The sequence below is a fragment of the Silene latifolia genome, chromosome 7 (assembly GCF_048544455.1).
Source record: "Silene latifolia isolate original U9 population chromosome 7, ASM4854445v1, whole genome shotgun sequence".
Taxonomy (NCBI): Eukaryota; Viridiplantae; Streptophyta; class Magnoliopsida; order Caryophyllales; family Caryophyllaceae; genus Silene; species Silene latifolia.
Window position 1 is genome coordinate 126356454 of NC_133532.1, and position 20111 is coordinate 126376564.

Genomic DNA, 20111 nt, shown 5'->3' on the forward strand with positions numbered 1-20111 from the left:
GAATATAGTGATTTTCCTTAAAATTAACATGCCTCACTTATGAAATTAATTAGTATCATCATAGAATTATACATTAAATTAAATGTAGTAAAAGTAATAGTATAGCAGCAACGAGATTAATAAAATTAACGGTATTAATGTGGGAGTAGTGACAGTTATAATAATGATAGTGAGAGTAGTGAAAGTAACTACGAATATAGTGAAAGTAACAGTGGTAACAATGAGAAAAAGTATGAACAATTAAATAACCAATCGACTCAAGAAATTATTTTATTTATTTAAATATAGGCCGGATAAAATTAACGGGAATAATGAATTTAACAGAAAGAAAATAGAGGAATTAGTAAAAGAAACAATAGTAACCACGGGAGTAGTAAACGTAATGATATTAAGAAAGAATGTCATGAAAGTAATAATATTAATAGCGGGGTAGTGAACGTGTCTCATAATTTGAAAATAAATTTTACATTTCATCATAATACAAGATATGCCGTAGAAAAATATATTACAAATAGTAAACGTGTGAGTTAGACAACTCCAACGTAGTTTATTTCATTGAAAATAAAATTTAACGGTAAATAGAGGTAGCCCGGGCGAAGCCGGGCACCAAACCTAGTCCTTAATATTCTTGTGATCTTTCTTCTATCGAGGATCAAGCTCGGACTGGGAGATCTCGTTCCATGATGCAATTGGAGACGCGGGGTTGTGATACAGAAGGAATGCAGGTCGAGAAGGGATAGGAGGTGAATTAGTATATTGACTGTTTAATAAAAGGATGATTGAGGACATAATTGGCCTATGAGTTATATTCTCCTGAACACACAGTAACCCAATATTGATGCATCTCTTTACTTCAGTTGTATCGACCCCTGACATTGAGGGGTCGACTATGTCTAAAGCCGTGTCTTCTAGCCAATTTCTCCATACCTGAAAAAAGGTAAAATAAAGAATTTATCAACTACAAGGGTTGATATGTTGCTGACGAATTCAAACTTAGGTCATGAGTATCACCTCAACTAACTTACTTAGGTAATATCTACAAAATCCTTTGAAACGACATGGAGCAAGATTTATATACGTACTCCCTCCGTCCCGGTCAATTGTTGTCCTTTGGTTTTGGCACAAAGGCCAAGGAAAGAGGAAGCGGCGAATTACTAAATGACAAGTGGAACAAATTGAGTGTGAATGATCAAATTGTTCATCAAGTTCATTTTTAAAATAGAAAGGACAGCAACTCACTGAGACGCCCCCAATATAAAAAGGACAACAAATAACCTGAACACGGACTAATTACTTACCAGACTTAGCAAGTTCTCGCCTGTTTCAGAATTGTAATACCCACCAATCCGTAAGCCAGTTATAATCTCCAAAATAAGCACTCCAAAACTATAGACGTCGGTCTTATTCGAGAATTGCCGTTTTTGAAGATACTCAGGCGGCATATACCCACTGCACTCAACATGAAATTTAATATTAATTTAGTTAACCCTTGATCAGTGACGGAACAAGGATTTTAAGTTCCGGGAGAATTGGAGAAACAAGTAATATCATAAGCAAAACCCTCAAAAAAATTTAAAAATTTAACTGAAAATTTTGAAGTTTTCAGTTTTCAGTAAAGGGAGGGTCCCTGCTAACCCCGTAGCTCCACCACTGCTCTTAATGATGAAAAATGTAAAGAGTCTAAAGCGAATTAAGTTTCAAAAATATGTGACATTCAAATTAATTGAATAAAAGGAGAAGTGTTTACAAGGTGCCACAAATTTGGCTTGCATCTGCCCGAGATTGATCGGCTCCGAATAGCCTAGCCATGCCAAAATCAGTGATCTTTGGGTTCATTTCATCGTCGAGAAGTATGTTGCCAGCTTTGAGATCACGATGAATAACAAGTAGCCTAGAATCCTCGTGCAAATATAGCAGACCTCGAGCTATTCCACCAATAATTTTGTGTCGAGTTTGCCAGTCGAGAAGACTACGCTTGATAGGATCTGCATGGTTGCATGCATGGCCAATTTCACGTAAGCTCCAAAATCGAAAAGCAAGATTATAGATTTTTTTTTTTTTTTTTTTTTATGGAAGGACAGTAAAATACAAGTGTGATAAAAATTCAATTTTGCAACCGAACTTATGTTCACAAATCACAATACCTCTCTTTTAATCAATATGGTATCGGAGATTTAAAGTTTCGAAAAAAGAAATTGTTTAAATTAATACAAATTAAAATATCGAAGATCAAAGAGGTACCAAATAGAAAGAAATCCAAGCTCTTGTTAGGTAAAAGCTCGTAGATTAACAGTTTTTCATCTCTTTCCAAGCAAAAACCAAGAAACTTCACTAAATTTCGATGCCGAAGCTTGGCGATTAGGACAGCCTCGTTTCTAAACTCTTCTTCCCCTGATGCAGCTTTTTTTGATAATCGCTTAACTGCTATTTCTTGTCCGTTTGATAGTCTTCCCTGTTGCTCATATTAATTCGGAAATAATTATTGTCAACAAAAATATTAGGATATTTAAGTTTCCGTTTCATATGCCCTTAGGGAACATTTTAGAAAAACCGTATTAATTAAACCCTCGTCAATTTTGGTCACAATCATCATCTTAAGATTTTGGTTCGAATAATACGTCTCTCACATGATACCAGATCCTAATGACCATGAGGTCCTAAGTTCTAGTCTTATTGTTGATGTTTGATAAGTATAATTTTAGTGTCATTTTACCCCATATTTCAACTCAATTTTGTGCGTTTCATTGTTTATAGCTCATTTAAATTAGTAATTTATAATAATTAGTCCGCTTAGTCATATTTAATAGTTAGTCGTATTGTTATTAGAGTAAATTGATAAACAGTACCAATATAAAAACCCTTTTTTATAAACAATACCAACATAATCAATAATTCGCAAAGAGTACCAAAATAATAACTTTTATCTACAAATAGTACCAAGTCGCCTTTTTACTCCATTTTTTTCCTACTTTATATGTGCTTTCATCTAACAGAGGGAGTTTGGAAGTGGATGAGTCAAGATTTGTACTTAAATGATGGTTTCTTGGACTTTATATAGTAGGTTAAGATGAGATTTTTAGGCGACTTGGTACTATTCATAGATAAAACTTAATATTTTGGTACTGATTACGAATTATTGATTATGTTGGTACTGTTTATAAAAATGGGTGCTTATATTGGTACTGTTTATCAATTTACTCTTGTTATTATAATATTAGTATTATTACTATTATTTTATTAATATATTAATTTAATGTGTAGGTGAGGCGGAATAATAAAGAGGAAATTCGAGCTAGAGGAACAATGAGACCGAAATTGGTCAGCAAGACGGGTCTAAGTAATTGGCTGAAGGAACAATGAGTCGTTGAGTTATCAAAGTCAACCTTTGACCTTCATCATTTCACCTTCATCATCGTCATCATCAAACACCATTTACCCGACATCCCCATCTCCATCAATTACCTTTCATTTCACCATGAAAACCGTCCCCTGCCTCCATCATCACCCCCCGTCACCATCATTCAACATTCACCATGGCTGCCACGACTGCAACACCATTCCAACGACTATATCAATCACCATCATCCTCCTTTCATCTCCCTTGTACCTGCGACATCAACAATTCCCATCAACAATTCAACCTCCATCATTTCGCACCAAACCAGCAGCTGCAACGACAACCAGCATCAACCCGCACCATCATCGTTTTCGGCAATCATCAATTGGAAACAATGGTTTCCCAACCGGTCAACCGACCGACGACTCCCATACCGGCTGGGAATACATGTGTTTTCACCTTCGTTAGCAGAGAACTCCCTGCCGACCTCGTCACCGGTGGCCGGCCAACCGGCTCACAACACAAACTTGTTTTCCCAGACGGGCACCCGTCTGCCGCCCTCACCACCGGCTGGGAATACAATCAGATTTTCACCAAGTTTCCAGGAGGTTCCCAGCCGGTGCCACGACCGGCGGCCGGTGGACCGGCCGAGCCACCTTTTTGGCGTGAATCTTGATTTCCCTTTTTCTTCCTTTTGACGTGTCTTCTCCCTTGCCTATTTTGTTGATTTGTGTCGTTGGTTTTAAGGGATGAGAGTTAGAATGATTAATATCATTATTATTAGTATTATCATTAGGATTTTTAATATTAGTATTATAATTATTATTATATTATTAATTCTATTAGATTAGTATAAAAACACACCCTTACATTAGACATTAGACATTAGACATTAGACACTACCACCTTAGAATTAGACAAGAAATTAGACTAGTCTCTCATTCTCTCTCAATATTGTAAAACCCTCATATTTCCTCTCTTATTTTCATTCAATAAAAAGTTGTTATCTTTCTTTAATTATTAGTTTAATTCTTCTTTTGTTCATTCAAGTTCTTCTCTTTTCATTAGTTTACAATTAGTAATTTTGGGTTGTATTTGGAGAATTGAAGAATCCTTCCATATTTCAATCCAAGTTCTCTTCTTTGCTATTGAGTTGGTATAATTTCTCTTCATAATTTCATTTGTTTACATTTGCTTTTCTTTTGTTAGCTGAGCACATTGACATCATCAACACCAACGGCTCTTTCAATAAAAGGCAATTATCTTCATTGCCTTGATTAGTTTTCTAGCTGTTAGAAGTTTTATATTTACCTTATTTAGCTTATCCTTTGTATTATATATAGTTGGCAAATATCATTATTGCAGGATACAAGTTGTAATCAATTACCAATTATCAATAAAATACTATATGCAAATCAATTATATCTATTCTATAATTCTTAACATGGTATCAGTATACTAGGTTTCTTTCATTATACATCCTGTTTATTTTTCCCATTCACGTTCAAACACTGGCATCATGACAAACGATTCTCTTATCAAACCTCCAGAAACAAATCAATCATCAACACCTCATTTCACATACGTCCAGGTTGAAAATCCTGGCGCTAACATCACTCAAACCCTCTTTAATGGCAACAACTATGATGACTGGTCTCAAGCTTTCCATCTTGCTTTAACAGCGAAAGGAAAGGAAGGCTATGTGGACGGGACGATCAAAAAACCATCTGACGGCACTCTCGCTTCCTGGCGGTCACAAAATGCTCTTGTGACGGCTTGGATCTACAATTCTATTGAACCATCTCTTCGGAAATCTATCACGCGACGTTCTGAAGCGCATCAGGTATGGTCCGATATTCGGTCTCGTTTCTTTCAAAACAATGATGCTCGTCTTTATCGTTTACAGGCCGATCTTATGGCTTGTAAACAAGCATCCAATGAATCCCTAATGACTTATTATGGTCGTCTTATCAATCTTTGGGACGATTTACTAGAGGCTGACCCTTTACCCTCGTGTCCATGTGATCCATGTACTTGCACCTGGGTGTCTATTATTGATGAACGAAGGGAAAGACAAAGGGTTCGAGAATTTTTAATGGGTTTAAACGATACATATGATAATGCCCGTTCTCAAATCCTTGCTCTTTCCCCTTTGCCTAATCTTAACACCATATATAATCGTTTATTGCAAGAAGAGAGTATGAAAGCTTTTACCATCACCAAAACTGTCCCCCAACCCGACACCATGGCTTATGCCGCACGCGTTCACCACAACCAGCCAAAACAGGGGGGGCGTACTGAAAACAGGGGGTCACGACAACCCAATCCTAATGATCCTCGCCCTTGGTGTATTGCTTGTCTTAGACATGGTCATTTGTACACTAGCTGTTTTCGTTATACCGGTAAATGGCCGGAATACTGGGGTGATAGGCCAAGGGATAGAATCTATATTAATGAGAAAGACATGAGTCGAACCGTGGTTCCCGATGTTGAGGGACGTGCTCGTTATGAACAATTGAAGAAAACAGGGGCTTCATCTTCCTCGAATCCACCTGCTGGTCCGCGGGTACACATGGTTGGAGGTCCGTCTAATGATATTTGCAGTTCGGGACAACTTGATAACATTGATTTGAACAATTTGTCTCCTACTGCTATAAAAGACATCAAGCTTCTACTGGAAAGCCGCAAGTCTACTGACTCCATCGAGCATTTGAACGGTACCCCTCTTTTAAATTTTACTTGGCTTATCGATACCGGGGCATCCCACCACATGTCGGGATGTCGTAATTGTTTTATAAATTTACACACTATTCCACCTATGTCCGTGGGATTACCTAATGGTGATTTAACTATCGCCTCTCATATGGGTGATGTACCTTTATCTCCTTCTCTTATTTTACGCAACGTATATTATGCGGACAAATTGAATTGTAATCTTATTTCTGTTTCAAAATTATTGTCTGACGAATCCATTATAATTCAGTTTGCCCATACTATGTGTTTGATACAGGACCGTTCCTCGAGGTTGACGATTGGAGTCGGTGAGCAAGCACACGGGTTATATTATTTAACCGGAGTTCGGACCTCTTCACCTCGGGTTAATACCATAGAAGTTTCACCACCTCATGAGATTTGGCATAGGAGGTTGGGGCATCCCTCTTCTTCCGTCTTGAAATTTTTACCGTTTTTCAATAATTGTGCTAAAACAGTTTTTTCTAGCACTACGTGTGAGATTTGTTTGCAAGCTAAACAAACTCGTTCTACTTTTCATTTAAGTTCGAATAATGCGGACAATATTTTTGACATCATACATTGCGATATTTGGGGTCATTATTCCACCAACGCTTCTTGTGGATCTAAATATTTTTTAACTATCGTAGATGATTTTTCTCGCTCCACTTGGGTCTTTCTTTTAAAAAGGAAAAGTGACACTCAACAAACACTATTAAATTTTTTCTCCATGGTTGAACGCCAATTCAACAAGAAAATCAAAATTTTACGCAGCGATAACGGCACCGAATTTACAAGTTTAGCTAATTTTTTCTTTGAAAACGGCATCATTTTTCAAACATCTCAAGTTGATACACCACAACAAAACGGTCGTGTTGAAAGAAAACATCGTCATATTCTCAATGTAGCACGTGCTCTTTTATTTCAAGCTTTTTTACCAACTTCTTTTTGGGGAGAATGCATTTTAACCGCTGTCTATCTCATTAACCGCACCCCTACCACCAAACACAATGGAAAATCCCCTTACGAAATGCTTTATCAAACACCTCCACCTATGACTCACCTACGTGTTTTCGGATGTCTATGCTATGCCCGTCTAATTAATCGGTCCAAAGATAAATTTGCCCCTCGAAGTACCAAATGCATTTTCGTAGGTTACCCATATGGCAAGAAGGGTTGGCGGGTATATGATATCGAAACACGTACCTACTTCTCCTCTAGAGATGTTGTCTTCATCGAAAATGAATTTCCCTTTAAAGCCTTACCCACTTCGAACCCAACATCTACCATCGTTCCTTCCCTTACCACGCCTTTTGATGATGTTCCTATTTCTATCACTCCATCTATATCGACCCCTGCCCATGACGCTACTCCCGATCCCACACCATCCTCACCTTCTATCCCTACCTCACCTGACACTCCCCAAACGCCACCATCCCACTCTGCCCCTCCCCTCACGCCTTCCGCCGCTACAACATCTCCAACCCCGGAAACCAACAACAGCGCTACATCATCACCTTCCACGTCCTCCTCATCACCTCCACCCGAAAGTGACACTCACGATACCACCACCACTCAACCCCTCGACTTAGGCAAAGGCCAACGTCCAAAATTCCCTAACTCCCGTCTCAAAGACTATCACCAACCTCCACGTCATCCATCAACTCACATGCTCACGGCTTCATCTTCAACCGAGACACGGTATCCTTTATCTCATTTTATTTCTTATAATCAATTTTCTACTAAACACAAATGTTTTTTAGCGGCCGTGACTAAAAACCACGAGCCTAGCAATTTTCGTGATGCTATGCAGGACCCTCAATGGAAGAAGGCCATGAAATCTGAGGTTGATGCTCTTGAAAGAAATAAAACTTGGACCTTGGTCGACCTTCCACCCAACAAGAAAGCAATTGGTTCCAAATGGGTATATCGTATTAAATATAACGCCAACGGAACTATTGAGCGCTACAAGGCCCGTCTCGTTGTTATGGGCAATCGTCAAGTCGAAGGTGTTGATTTCAATGAAACTTTTGCTCCTACCGCAAAAATGGTTACCGTTCGCACTTTATTCGCCATCGCTGCCGCAAAAGGATGGGCACTTCATCAAATGGATGTCCATAATGCTTTTCTTCATGGCGATCTCAACGAAGAAGTTTACATGAAACCCCCTCCTGGTTTTTCCGATGACACCAAAGGCAAAGTTTGTCGCCTTCAAAAGTCCCTCTACGGCCTTAAACAAGCACCTCGATGCTGGTATGCCAAACTTGCTTCCGCTCTTAAACAATACGGGTTTATTCAATGCCCCTATGATCATTCTCTTTTTTCTATCAACAAAACCAAGGATGAATTACATGTCCTCATATATGTCGATGATTTAGTCATTTGTGGGAACAACCAAAACACCATCGAAAAATTCAAGGCTTATCTAAGTAAGTGTTTCCACATGAAAGACTTGGGTATTTTAAAATATTTCTTGGGCTTGGAAATTGCAAGAAGCAAAGAAGGTATTTTTGTATCTCAACGAAAGTACACATTAGACATTCTTGATGAAACCGGCCTCCTAGGTTCCAAACCCGCGCCTATCCCCATGGAACCCAACCACCGACTTAGCCTATCCACTTCCCCCCTTCTTACGGACCCGCAACCATATCAAAGGCTAGTGGGTCGGCTCGTTTATCTCCTTACAACCCGCCCAGAACTAACTTATGCAGTCCACATCTTAGCACAATTTATGCAAAGTCCTCGTATTGATCATTGGAATGCCGCTCTACAAGTGGTTCGATATTTAAAAAATAAACCCGGCCAAGGATTGTTATATTCAGCCGATAACATTCTCACCCTCAACGGATATTGCGATGCCGACTACGCAAGTTGTCCCCTAAGTCGAAGATCCCTCTCGGCATATGTTATGTTTCTTGGAAATGCCCCCATCACTTGGAAAACAAAGAAACAACCAACCGTCTCAAAATCATCGGCTGAGTCAGAATATCGTGCTATTTCATACTCTGTTTCGGAATTGAAATGGCTCAAGGGTCTTCTCGAGTTCTTCAAGATTGCCCATGATCAACCAATCGACTTATTATGTGACAATCAGTCTGCCTTATATATTGCCCAAAACCCGGTCTTTCATGAACGGACGAAGCACATTGAAATTGATTGTCATTTCATTCGGGACGAAATACTTAAAGGTACTATCAAACCAAGCTACATTCATACAAAGGAACAACTAGCCGACATTTTTACTAAAGCTCTTGGTCGACTTCCATTTACTGAGTTACTCTCCAAGTTGGGCGTTTCGAGTCTTCACGCGCCAACTTGAGGGGGGATGTTAGCTGAGCACATTGACATACATCATCAACACCAACGGCTCTTTCAATAAAAGGCAATTATCTTCATTGCCTTGATTAGTTTTCTAGCTGTTAGAAGTTTTATATTTACCTTATTTAGCTTATCCTTTGTATTATATATAGTTGGCAAATATCATTATTGCAGGATACAAGTTGTAATCAATTACCAATTATCAATAAAATACTATATGCAAATCAATTATATCTATTCTATAATTCTTAACATCTTTCAAGTTTTATCTTAATTGTTTATGTTAGAATTCCTACCTTTATTGTTGGATTGTTATTATTTTCTCTCTTGTTCATCTTTTCTTTGTTTTCCATTGTTGTTGCTCTCAAAGATTGAATCTTTGAGTTGCTTATGTTAAAGTTTGTGTCTTTTTGCATTAATCTCTTTCCATCTTAGATTAATTTGTCTTTCCTCATAATTTTGTTGATTAATTGCATGATTAGTAGTAGAATTTATTCTCCCACCATGTTCATGATTAAAGAATCCATCTTTATTGTCTCTTTTGTCTTAAGAAACATGATTAGTGAGTAGTCTTTTACTAGGACTCGGTTTGACCCGACATGAGTAACTTCACTATTTGAATCTCATAAAGGCTAATTATTTGGGGAAATTGGTGAGGGTAGTTTAGAGGAATTACATGGTTTAAGGATCGATTTTGGGTAGTGTCGACTTGTAACCCTTGTCCACCAACGAGAGTTGGTTAGGTTGTGAATAGGATACCCGGAATTTGTCCTTGTCACCAACCAAGGTTGAGACCGAAAGGGAGAACCGAGGGAGGGTGCCTCTAAACTAGCGTTTGAAATCGACCTCCGAGAGGAGGAGTGGGATGACCCGGAAAACGATGAGTACTTAATGACCTTGACCGATTTCTTGACCTCCTCGGAATTGGGCATGATTTTGAGGTTGTTGGGTGTTGAGTTAAGGATTCCGACCTTCGAACCCGAGAGGGGGGTTGGTGGGTAGTGCTAGTGTCCTACTTCGAACCCGAGAGGGGGGTCTTAGGCGAATTAGAGCCATCTCCTCCTTGCTTGTCTACCCGAGTGATTAGCCTAGGGAATTAGTATGTGGAATTACGAATTGTTGTGGGAGAACCGAGTTCTAGGCCTTTTATTCATTTGATTTACAACTTTATTCCTCTCTTACCCATTTATCATCTTTAGTTAATTTGCATTTTATTTCATTTATGTTAGTTGTTTAGTTTATCAACCTCATCTTTTATTGTCGACTTAGCTAAGCATAAGAATTTAAACAATTAGTAATCACCCTTGCTCCTTGTGGTTCGACCTCGACTACCCTACTACATTAGTTGAGTTATTTGTTTGATCGGGGGAGTGCGACAAAACCCGCTATCAATGTACCAAATGCACATAAAGCGGTACGGTAGAATGGTCTCTCAATAACATCGTAAGAGACTGTCTTTTTCAATTTATTGTGATTACCTTATAAACTATGCCGAATCCACCTTGGCCAAGCTTATTAGATAGGGAAAAATTTCCAGTTGCAACCCTTATTGTGTCGAAATCCATTTGTAAAGCCTCTGGATTTCTTATTATTTCATCTCCTGTTTCAAATTAAAATTAAAATAAAATAAAATACGTAGTTTATTAGAATAATTAGTCTCTCATAACTTAAAAACGAGAATAATGATATTATTTTTTATGGTAAAAAGTGATCATTTAGTGATAAAAACTTGAATGAAGTACGGCAAGTACCTAAACTTTGCTTCCTTGCCTTTACCCTTCTCCGCACTACATAGCATCCAAGGAATGCAAAGAGTAATAAAATAGATGTTACAGCTGGAACAAGAATTATGATCAGAAGTTTTGATTTTTTACTCTTTTTTCCTGCAAAATAAATTACAATATTTAGATTTGACTGTAATTATTTCCAATAGTTACAACAACAATAATATTACCCCCAATGATTTAATGACTCTCACAAATTGCGGAATAAGAAGGTCGAATGTAAGCAGTCTTACTTTTGTGTTAACAATATAAAGAGACGGTTTTCCAATGACCAAAGGTGACGATTACGTTGAATACTTCACAATAGAAAAACACTAAAACTTGGGAGAGACGGTCTTTCAATAAGTTATTGAGAAACCAGTCTTCCGTGCCCTTTTATTTGTATTTCGTGACCCTTTTATTGTTGATCGTGACATAATAATTTCGTGCCTATTTAGTTAATAAATGTATCCATTTCATCTTTAATCATGATTTTTATCTATTTTATTACTTTTAGTATTACTTTTTCTTAAAATTGTAAAATAGTTTCTCAATAAACTTATTGAGAGACCGTCTCTCAGGAAACCTAATAAAAAAAAAAAGCGCAATCACTTTACTGAAACATTTTACTTTATTCCATCATAATTTAGAAACAAAGAGTAATGAATCTTTGGCTCTATAGAAAAATGAAAAATAATTATTTCCAATAGTTATATTTATAAAATGGAATTTCAATTTATTTATTTGTATTTTTGTATGTACTACTTTGTTAGATATTAGAGGCTACCAAGATTTTAACCCGTGATCTTTTGATCATCTGACTCTATAGCATAATAAATGAACTATTTTAACCAAAAAAAATTTAAGGTAACAGTTGAGGCCCAAATAATAAAATTACATCCTACGGAGTATTACCTTTAATGCTTTGAGTGGTTGAGGGAGATGGCAAAACCAATGCAGGAGGAGGCGGCGACGTGGTCGAATTATTAAGCATGATCGAATTCGAGGCATCACAAAAGTTATAATTCTCGAATCGGATATTACAACTTGTATAAAAAACTCTGCCTTGCTGTCCGTATAAATTTGCTAGAACAAATGCAATAGCGTTATCAATGCAATTGTAACAATCAAAGTAGTCCAAGTCCGGTGTGCATTGCACAAGGGCATAGACCGTTAAAGAATTAGATACATTAGCTGTCCCAGCTCCATATTTACGTCGAGAGTCACCCGAAGCAGCCTTGATTTGCAAATTGGCTAGCAAGGTTGTGGCCGTGTGGTTGAACCGAGCCTTGTCGTTGTCGTCAGCATTAACTACCGGGTCCTGCTCGTGGTACCAAGGGCCGAGTTCCATCTTATGAAAAATGTAGCGGTCCGAGTACCTTAGTATACAATAACAATAAAATCGCTTAATTCTTAGCGTTCTTTTTTTTTTTAAAAAAAAAATCTGCAAATAAAAAACAAAAATGTGACAAAACAGGTAAAGAAGGGAAGTACTAGGGTGACGCCGGCTGTTACCGAGTTTCCATAACACCCTAATAAAAAAAATATAAAAAAATTTAAAATTTAAAAGTAGTTTTCATTTTTGCGTTAATATCGTAGGGATGAAACCGTCATTCACAAACTATTATAATTATAATGATAGACAATATTTGAGTGTTCGGTGGTTTTGAATGTGACATATTAAGTGTTCAATGGCGGCGGCGGGTTGACGGCGTGGGTGGTGGACGGCAGCGATTAGGGCGGCGCAAAAGTGACGGTGTATTTGGTGGACAGTGGCAGCCGGCAGGTGTATGTTCGATGTTATCTGGAGGGATGGGTTGGTGCCAAGACGGGTTCGCCGGCGACGGGAATGTGGTGGTGTTACCTGTGAAGGGATGGATATTTACAGTGGAGGGAGATAACTGAGCCAACAATGGGGTAGATCTGGCTGGTGTGTCGGTGGCTGGATGGCCGTCGTTAGGGCGACAGTAGGAGATGTAGCAAAGGTGGTTGATGGTATGAAGGGTGATTGGGTATATCGCTTAAAACATTTCAATTTTTTTGAAATTTTTTATTGTGAACATTAATGTTAAGTTACTATATTACCCTTTAGCACTAATTAGTTTGAAATTTAAATTTTAATGGAGGAAAACCAAAATACATAGGTAAATTACAATAATACCTCAAGTTTAAAATTCCGGTGTTATCTAAATTTAAAATTCAATCAAAACTATATACCCCCTCCTATTCGGAATAACTCTCCCTATTGGAGGGTGGCACGGGAATTAAGGTGCTTGAATTAAATAAGCTAAAGTATTGTGGTAAGGTGAGATAATCAGACAGAGGGGATGTATTATGGGGTATTATTGTGAGGTTAAATTATTAAAATAAGTATTGTTGTGGGGCAAGTTGATTAAAATAAGATAAAGTATGGTATTGTGGGTATTGTTGTGGGGGTGAAGTGATTAAAATAAGTATAAAACTTTACTAAAGGAGGAAACTTATATGAATAGATGAAAAAGGAAAGGAGAAGAGTTATTATGAATAGGAGAGAGTCCATTTCCTTTCTCTCCATTTCCTCTCACGATCTCCTTAAATAATAATTTTTTCTTTCACCCTCATTTTCCTTTATTTTTATGCGTAAATTTAGAACCGTTAAATGTTGTCAATATGCGATCCGAGCGATTAATGGGTACTTGCCTCTCCATTTCTTTTGAGGAAATGGAGAGAAAATGGGCTCAATATTTACATTGAAATCCCTTGGTCAGGTCTATCACAGAGTGCATGCTATCGATTTAAAGCTATATAGTATAATTAATTTGTTTAATTACATGAAAGTATCTTGGTTTCTGGAGTATTAATTGGTTGATTGATTGATTGATTTATTGTCAAAAGCTATTAAAGTAAAAACGGCTCTAAGTACCTTAGTACTCCCTCCTATTCTCTAAGATTTTCCACATTTTTCCTAAAATGGCAAATTCACAAAGGTCTTCCACTTTTCTTAATTGCCTATTATTTGTGATTATAATCTTATGACCTCACATTCTCTAACTTAATTTTATTTACATCGACATATATATCATCATAACACTAAATTCTACCCAAAACAAATGCGAAATAACTTAGCGAATTGAAAGGAATATAAAATAACAATATAGTCTGATGCCTAGGTTTCACGTTTTTATCCTTTTAAGAAAAAAATACGCAAACAAAAAACAAAAGGGTGAAAAAAGGGGTATACTACCTCATCATACATTGGTCGTACCACCCAATTGCATCCTTTTGCTTAGGACATTGCGCAACAAGTTCCTCAGATGCTTGTTGCAGGCATTGGTGGCATTGGTCGACTGAAATATCAGGTCGACAAAGTGCAATGCCATTAACGATGTCCAAGTCTTCTCCTACCGATATATTGTAGAAGCCATAGTCGATTTTTGTGTCGGATGTTATTTCATTAAAAAGTGTGTTGAGATTGGTTTGAAATGTACTATTTGTGGTGTAATTTCCAAACGTATCTTGACAAACACGAGAAATAAAACCTGGTTGGGCTGTTGTAATAGTGAATAAGAATCCGAATATTTGGAGAAAAAAGAGGGTTCTAACTTTTTTTTGTTTGTTTAAGAACAACATTTTTATGATCCTGTAAAATGACATAAATTATTGTTGAAGCTCGCTTAAATTTAAGGGGACTCAATGCTACGTGCAATGTTCAAAGATGTTTATCAGTGGTGCATTGTGTTGACCTTAAGTCAATGTGAAAATTACACGTATTATGCTTGACGGAGTCATTCTATTACTCCGTAATAATTAGTCTTATTATAGGCGGTTATATCAGTTTAAAGATGTAAACGAGTTAAATATGTTATCACTCTTAGACAATCCCATCATCCTACTTATTGTTTATCTTATTATAAAAGTGGTGATATATTAAACCCGTTTATAACTCTAAATAGATAATATCAGTCTAAAGTGAGATTTTGTGTTCTATTAATAATTAAGCGTAGTCGATAAGTTGCATGGTCATCGTCGCTAATTGTAACGCATTCGACACGGCTCATTCCCATTTGATGGCGAATCTTGAATAAATGTTGAGTAGGCCCTCAATTAACCAATGACTTTGAAGTCTTGAAGTGTATTACTTCAATTAGTCTTGCTTAAGACGGATTATCTATATCTTAAATTTTAAAATGTTTCAATTAGTATCATATAGTGGTAATAAAGATAAAAGTTTTGGTATTTTTTAGACAACTTGCTATGTAATTTGTTATGTATTTGACTCATTTTAGGTTTAACACAGATAATACTCGTCTTAAATAAGAATTTCCGGTATTACTTTGAGATGATAATTGATTCTCCAATTACTTCTTCCAATACCAAGGGTTGACAATAATGGTAAATAGTCCATCTTGTTATCTTGAAGTTATGAGTTCGATTTTCATTGAGTTAAAATATAGCTCTATTAATAGCAATTTGTAAACACCAGTACACCACTACTTGGACTGGGTAAGACCAACTCTTAAACCTAAACATTTATGTACCAAAAACTTATCTCTTCTCATTAGATCTCGCAAATAGATCGGGTCGTGTTGTATTCATTTCCGTGTCAATTTAATTGGCCATCACTATCTCAACTGAAGCCGACCTAATAACATAAATAGATCATTTGTCTCAATCTTAACTTCAACTTGTTTAATTTTTCAACAAATTAACTCAACCAGTTTAACCTATTGATTCATTAAGCAGTTCATTTTCAACCCGGCCGATTAACCCGTTTAACCAGTTAATTCCTTAATTCAACTAAGCTTTAATTGTTAGCGATAATCATATTATTTTATTAATATTTTATTAGGAAATAATATTATTAGTGTTAAAAAATTAAATCTTTACTATTATTGTATCTCCTAGATAGCTTAGGTAACCCTACAACTCTCTATCATATATTTTAAGGAAGGATCTCATGTATATTCAATTACTCAACAAATCAATTTATACAATCAATAAATAATATTATACAAATATTATCGCTTTCTTATGCACTCTACATGGTATCAAAACAGTAAAATTTTAGAGAGCTCTATATACACAAACTCCACCATAAAAACAACTACCAACATAGTTTTGATGGCGGCCGAAAATGGATGTCATCTCTCTCATCTCCGGCAATCTTAATAATTAGCGTATTCCTTCAAAATCAATTTTTCTCCGTTCTCCATCTTATTTTCCTAATAGCATAACATTAAGATAATATGATCTATCTCTAACATATAGAGCTGATCAAGTGCGGACCGGCCCGTTTGACCCGCTAAAATAGCGAGTTTGGGCAAGAAAAATAAAAAAATAAACGGGTAACGGACAATAAAACTAAGCCTGCTATAATAAATGGACGACCTAAATTGAACAAAATTGTCCATGGGTAACCCGCTAGGCCCACTATGAAAAGTAACTTCACAAAAGTCCTCAAGCCCAGTCTTCGGAGCACAAAAACATGATAACCGTTCTCCGGTCCGGTCCGGTCCAGGCAAAAAAAACCCTATATGGAAATGTTTCACTGGAATTAAGACTTGAAATGGGAGTAATGGAAACGCTAGCTGGTCAAATTCTTTTCATTGGTTGCATTGATGAACACGTTTTACTGAAGACAATTCACTATACTATCGCTACCGAGCGGCCCAGTTTTCTAAGGGATGTTTGTTTCGTGCACGGGTATGAGTTTGGAATCAGGAATCATACCCGAGTGGTATGAGTTTGGAACTTGATTCCTTATACCTTGTGTTTGTTTCATTTTTAAGTGGTATGAGTTTGAACCTCAAATAAGGTTAAAATGCGTAAATTAAAATATCGTAAATAATAATTTTCAATATTATAAAATCATGAAAATGATTATTTAATCAAATAAGTATATAAAAAATTGAATTTATAATATGCTATAATTTGTTTTTTCATATTTTTGTTCATTTTAGTTTGATACCCATGGGTATCAATCTCATACCCTCCCCCCTCCTTGGGTATGAGAAACCCATACCTCATGGGTTTGAGGTATGGGTATGAAACCCCCAAATTTGCCAAACAAACACTTGGAATGAGTTTGACTCATTCCAAACCCATACCTCATACCTTTCTTGTGTGAACCAAACATCCCATAATAAAACAATCTTAATTTTCGTTTGTAAATTTCTACGCAATTCAAGCAAGGATAGTGATAGACGGATAGGGCGTCACCGGGTGACGTCCAAATTGAGTGCCACCATCTCACAACCATTCTTAATTGAAGGAGTAGGAATCCTCTGTCCCATTTAATTGGTGTCCCAATCTGTGTGCCACTTCAATCACCTTCTAACACATCAACAAATTAATATAATTATTACAATATTATTACACACAATGAGACACAAAAGAACAGAGAATCTTTACTGAATTGAAGGGGTCCCTACTCACTCCATGTGAGAGGGTGACGCCCAAATTGAGTGTCACCTGGTATCGCCCTTTCATTTTTCTTCAATTAAAGAGTTTACAATAATTAAGAATAACCATAAGTATATGATTATTGAATAATCTATTACCAAAAATGATGAAAAATAACTCAACTTTTGAGCAGGTTGGCTAGTATATCAATTTAACCAAATGGAATTATAATTAATTTAAGGGTTATAATAAATGGTTTTCTTCGTATTTAGTCCGTATCGAAATACCTCAATCCTGACTGAATTACATAAATGAATTGCACCGTTAATTTCTTGTCAAGTTTGTGTGCTAGGGGTGTTCACCGGTCCAGAATAGGACCAAACCGGACCGCAAAGACCCGTGAACCGGACAACTCTTTACTAAAAAATCGGAGACTGGACTGAACCGGACAGTAACCCTTTAAGTCCGAGGATCTTTCGGGTTTGAACCAAACCGTTTCCATTTTAAAGGGTAATTATAGGGTATTTTTTTGCTTGGACCGGACCGGAGACCGGTTACCATGTTTTTGCGCTCTGAAGACCGGGCCGGTCCAGATCAGTCCGATTTACCAATTCGGTCTACTTTATTTATTTTTTCTTTTTTTTTGGTTTATTCTGGAGTGTCCACCGTCGACAACCGTGTATAATCCCCTCGCCGTGTGTGCTCTCACGAAGAGGTAAACGGCTGGCCAAAACATTTGCTCCATTTTCATTGGCAGAGATCGAACCCCTAACCTCATGGTTAAGGGATGGGGTGAGTAACCACCACACCAAATACATTTGGTTAATTCGATCTACTTTATGAACACCCCATTTTTGTCAGGTTTTGGATCGAGTCAATAATCATCACTAAATTATATCCATCTTGAAGGACTAACTACAGAGCTACTTTGAGGTGTAATTGCATCATTAGACGCGATATCAAGAATTTTCCTAGATGACTTGGACATTTGAGCCTTGGTAAAAGAAGACCAATTAATGTTTGTATCCTCTCATATTGGGTCCACCTCAAGAATCAAGTGGCTGATGACCACGTCTACTTGTTATACTATGATAGTAACCTCAGCTAGAGCTGGCAAGTCTGACCCGACCCGAGTGACCCGACCCGAAACCGAGCAAAACCGACCCGACCCAACCCGAAAATATTGTGACCCGAAACCGAACCGACCCGACCCGATGACGACCCGTTACCCGACGTAACCCGATTATGACTAACCCGAAACCGGAACCGACCCGGCCCGAGATGACCCGTGACCCGAGTCAACCCGGTCTGCATGATGACCCGACCCGACCCGATTATTGACCCGACCCGACCTAAAATCGAGTGTGACCCGAAAAATGACCCGATCCAAAAGACAATCCAAAGTTGACTCGAAAGCAACCAAAACTCCGAAAGATAACTTGCAAAAAGTAAGAAAATGAAAAAAAAAAATTAAAATTCTCTTAAAAAAAAGGACATTAGTCACCTTTGCAAATTGAAGATCTTATTGTTTGCCTTAAACGCTCACTCGGCCACTCCGCAATCTAAAAATTATTATATTCTTATATGACACACAATGACACAATGCCATAATCATTCAACCATAAGTCCATAACCACAAATTGAAAACACGTACAAATTCAAAAGTGTCATACTCAAAGTCTCAAATATCATTTAAATTAAGAATACACCATCTAAAAAATATCTAGTACATACTACTAAATAGTTTTGAACAAATTAAAATACACAAATATTACAATACTCGTCTTTAATAACTTAAATTAGAGTAAAGAAGTACACGCCTAGAACCGATAAAATACTCGTCTTTAGCCACTAACGCCAACAAGTCAGCTACAACATCAAAGGAATAACCTTCTACAAGCTACACTAAACACATCCGACAATTCGAAGAACCACATCAAGGTCAAAAGACTTCCAGCACCAAAAAGCAACTTGGGTCAGCAAGCAACAAGATAACAGCAGGCCAGCAGCATCACTTCCTCTAGCACAATCACAAATACCTCAATAAAATTACCAATCTTCACCATCTTCACCGACTTCAACACCAAGTTGTTCCAACTACAGCCGTGATAGAATCATAGAATTTTTGGATCGTGGAATTGTAAAATTGAATCGAATCGGGATTCTGATAGCAATGAATCTATGATTTAAAGAAATGTACATCCTTACTAAGTTGTTATATTGAGAAAATGAGATGCTATGGATTCATCATTCGTAGAAGTCGTATTTGCAAAGTAAACGTTTTATGACTTCTATCACAAATTCACCCATATATGAATATGATAATTGTTTGCACATAGGTTAGTAAAAGATTAATGATATTACTCAAATTCCACATATTACATTATTATACATTAGTGGAGATTTGATTGTAATATATGTCAGGAACCAGTCTTGTAAGAATCGGGATTTTATTTTTAATCGACGGAGTGGGTATGATCGAACCGGTATAATCGGATCGTCAGATTGAACCATTCTACAAACTCACTCAATATAGTTTTTTATGTGGTAAAAACAAATAAATGAGTACCGAAACACATATT

The 20111-nt window shown here is 37.0% G+C and overlaps 1 protein-coding gene across 1 annotated transcript; it reads right to left on the minus strand.

Annotated features, from left to right (window-relative positions):
- Positions 1-449: 449 nt before the first annotated feature.
- Positions 450-14803, minus strand: LOC141593034 (cysteine-rich receptor-like protein kinase 15). The gene is made up of 8 exons (XM_074413969.1): positions 14372-14803; positions 12064-12527; positions 11137-11268; positions 10864-10985; positions 2242-2452; positions 1748-1985; positions 1299-1449; positions 450-927 (listed from the first exon to the last, which is right to left on the minus strand). The coding sequence occupies exons 1-8, from the start codon at positions 14779-14781 to the stop codon at positions 643-645; spliced, it is 2013 nt and encodes a 670-aa protein (XP_074270070.1). The 5' UTR covers positions 14782-14803; the 3' UTR covers positions 450-642.
- Positions 14804-20111: the final 5308 nt, after the last annotated feature.

Excerpts from the sequence above, each read along its gene's own strand:
- LOC141593034 (XM_074413969.1), bottom strand. The coding sequence starts at position 14,781 with ATGTCATTTTACAGGATCATAAAAATGTTGTTCTTAAACAAACAAAAA. Across the intron at positions 2,453-10,863 it reads GATTCGGCATAGTTTATAAG|GGAAGACTATCAAACGGACA; the intron begins GTAATCACAATA and ends TATGAGCAACAG. Across the intron at positions 1,986-2,241 it reads CTTGGATTTCTTTCTATTTG|ATCCTATCAAGCGTAGTCTT; the intron begins GTACCTCTTTGA and ends GCAACCATGCAG.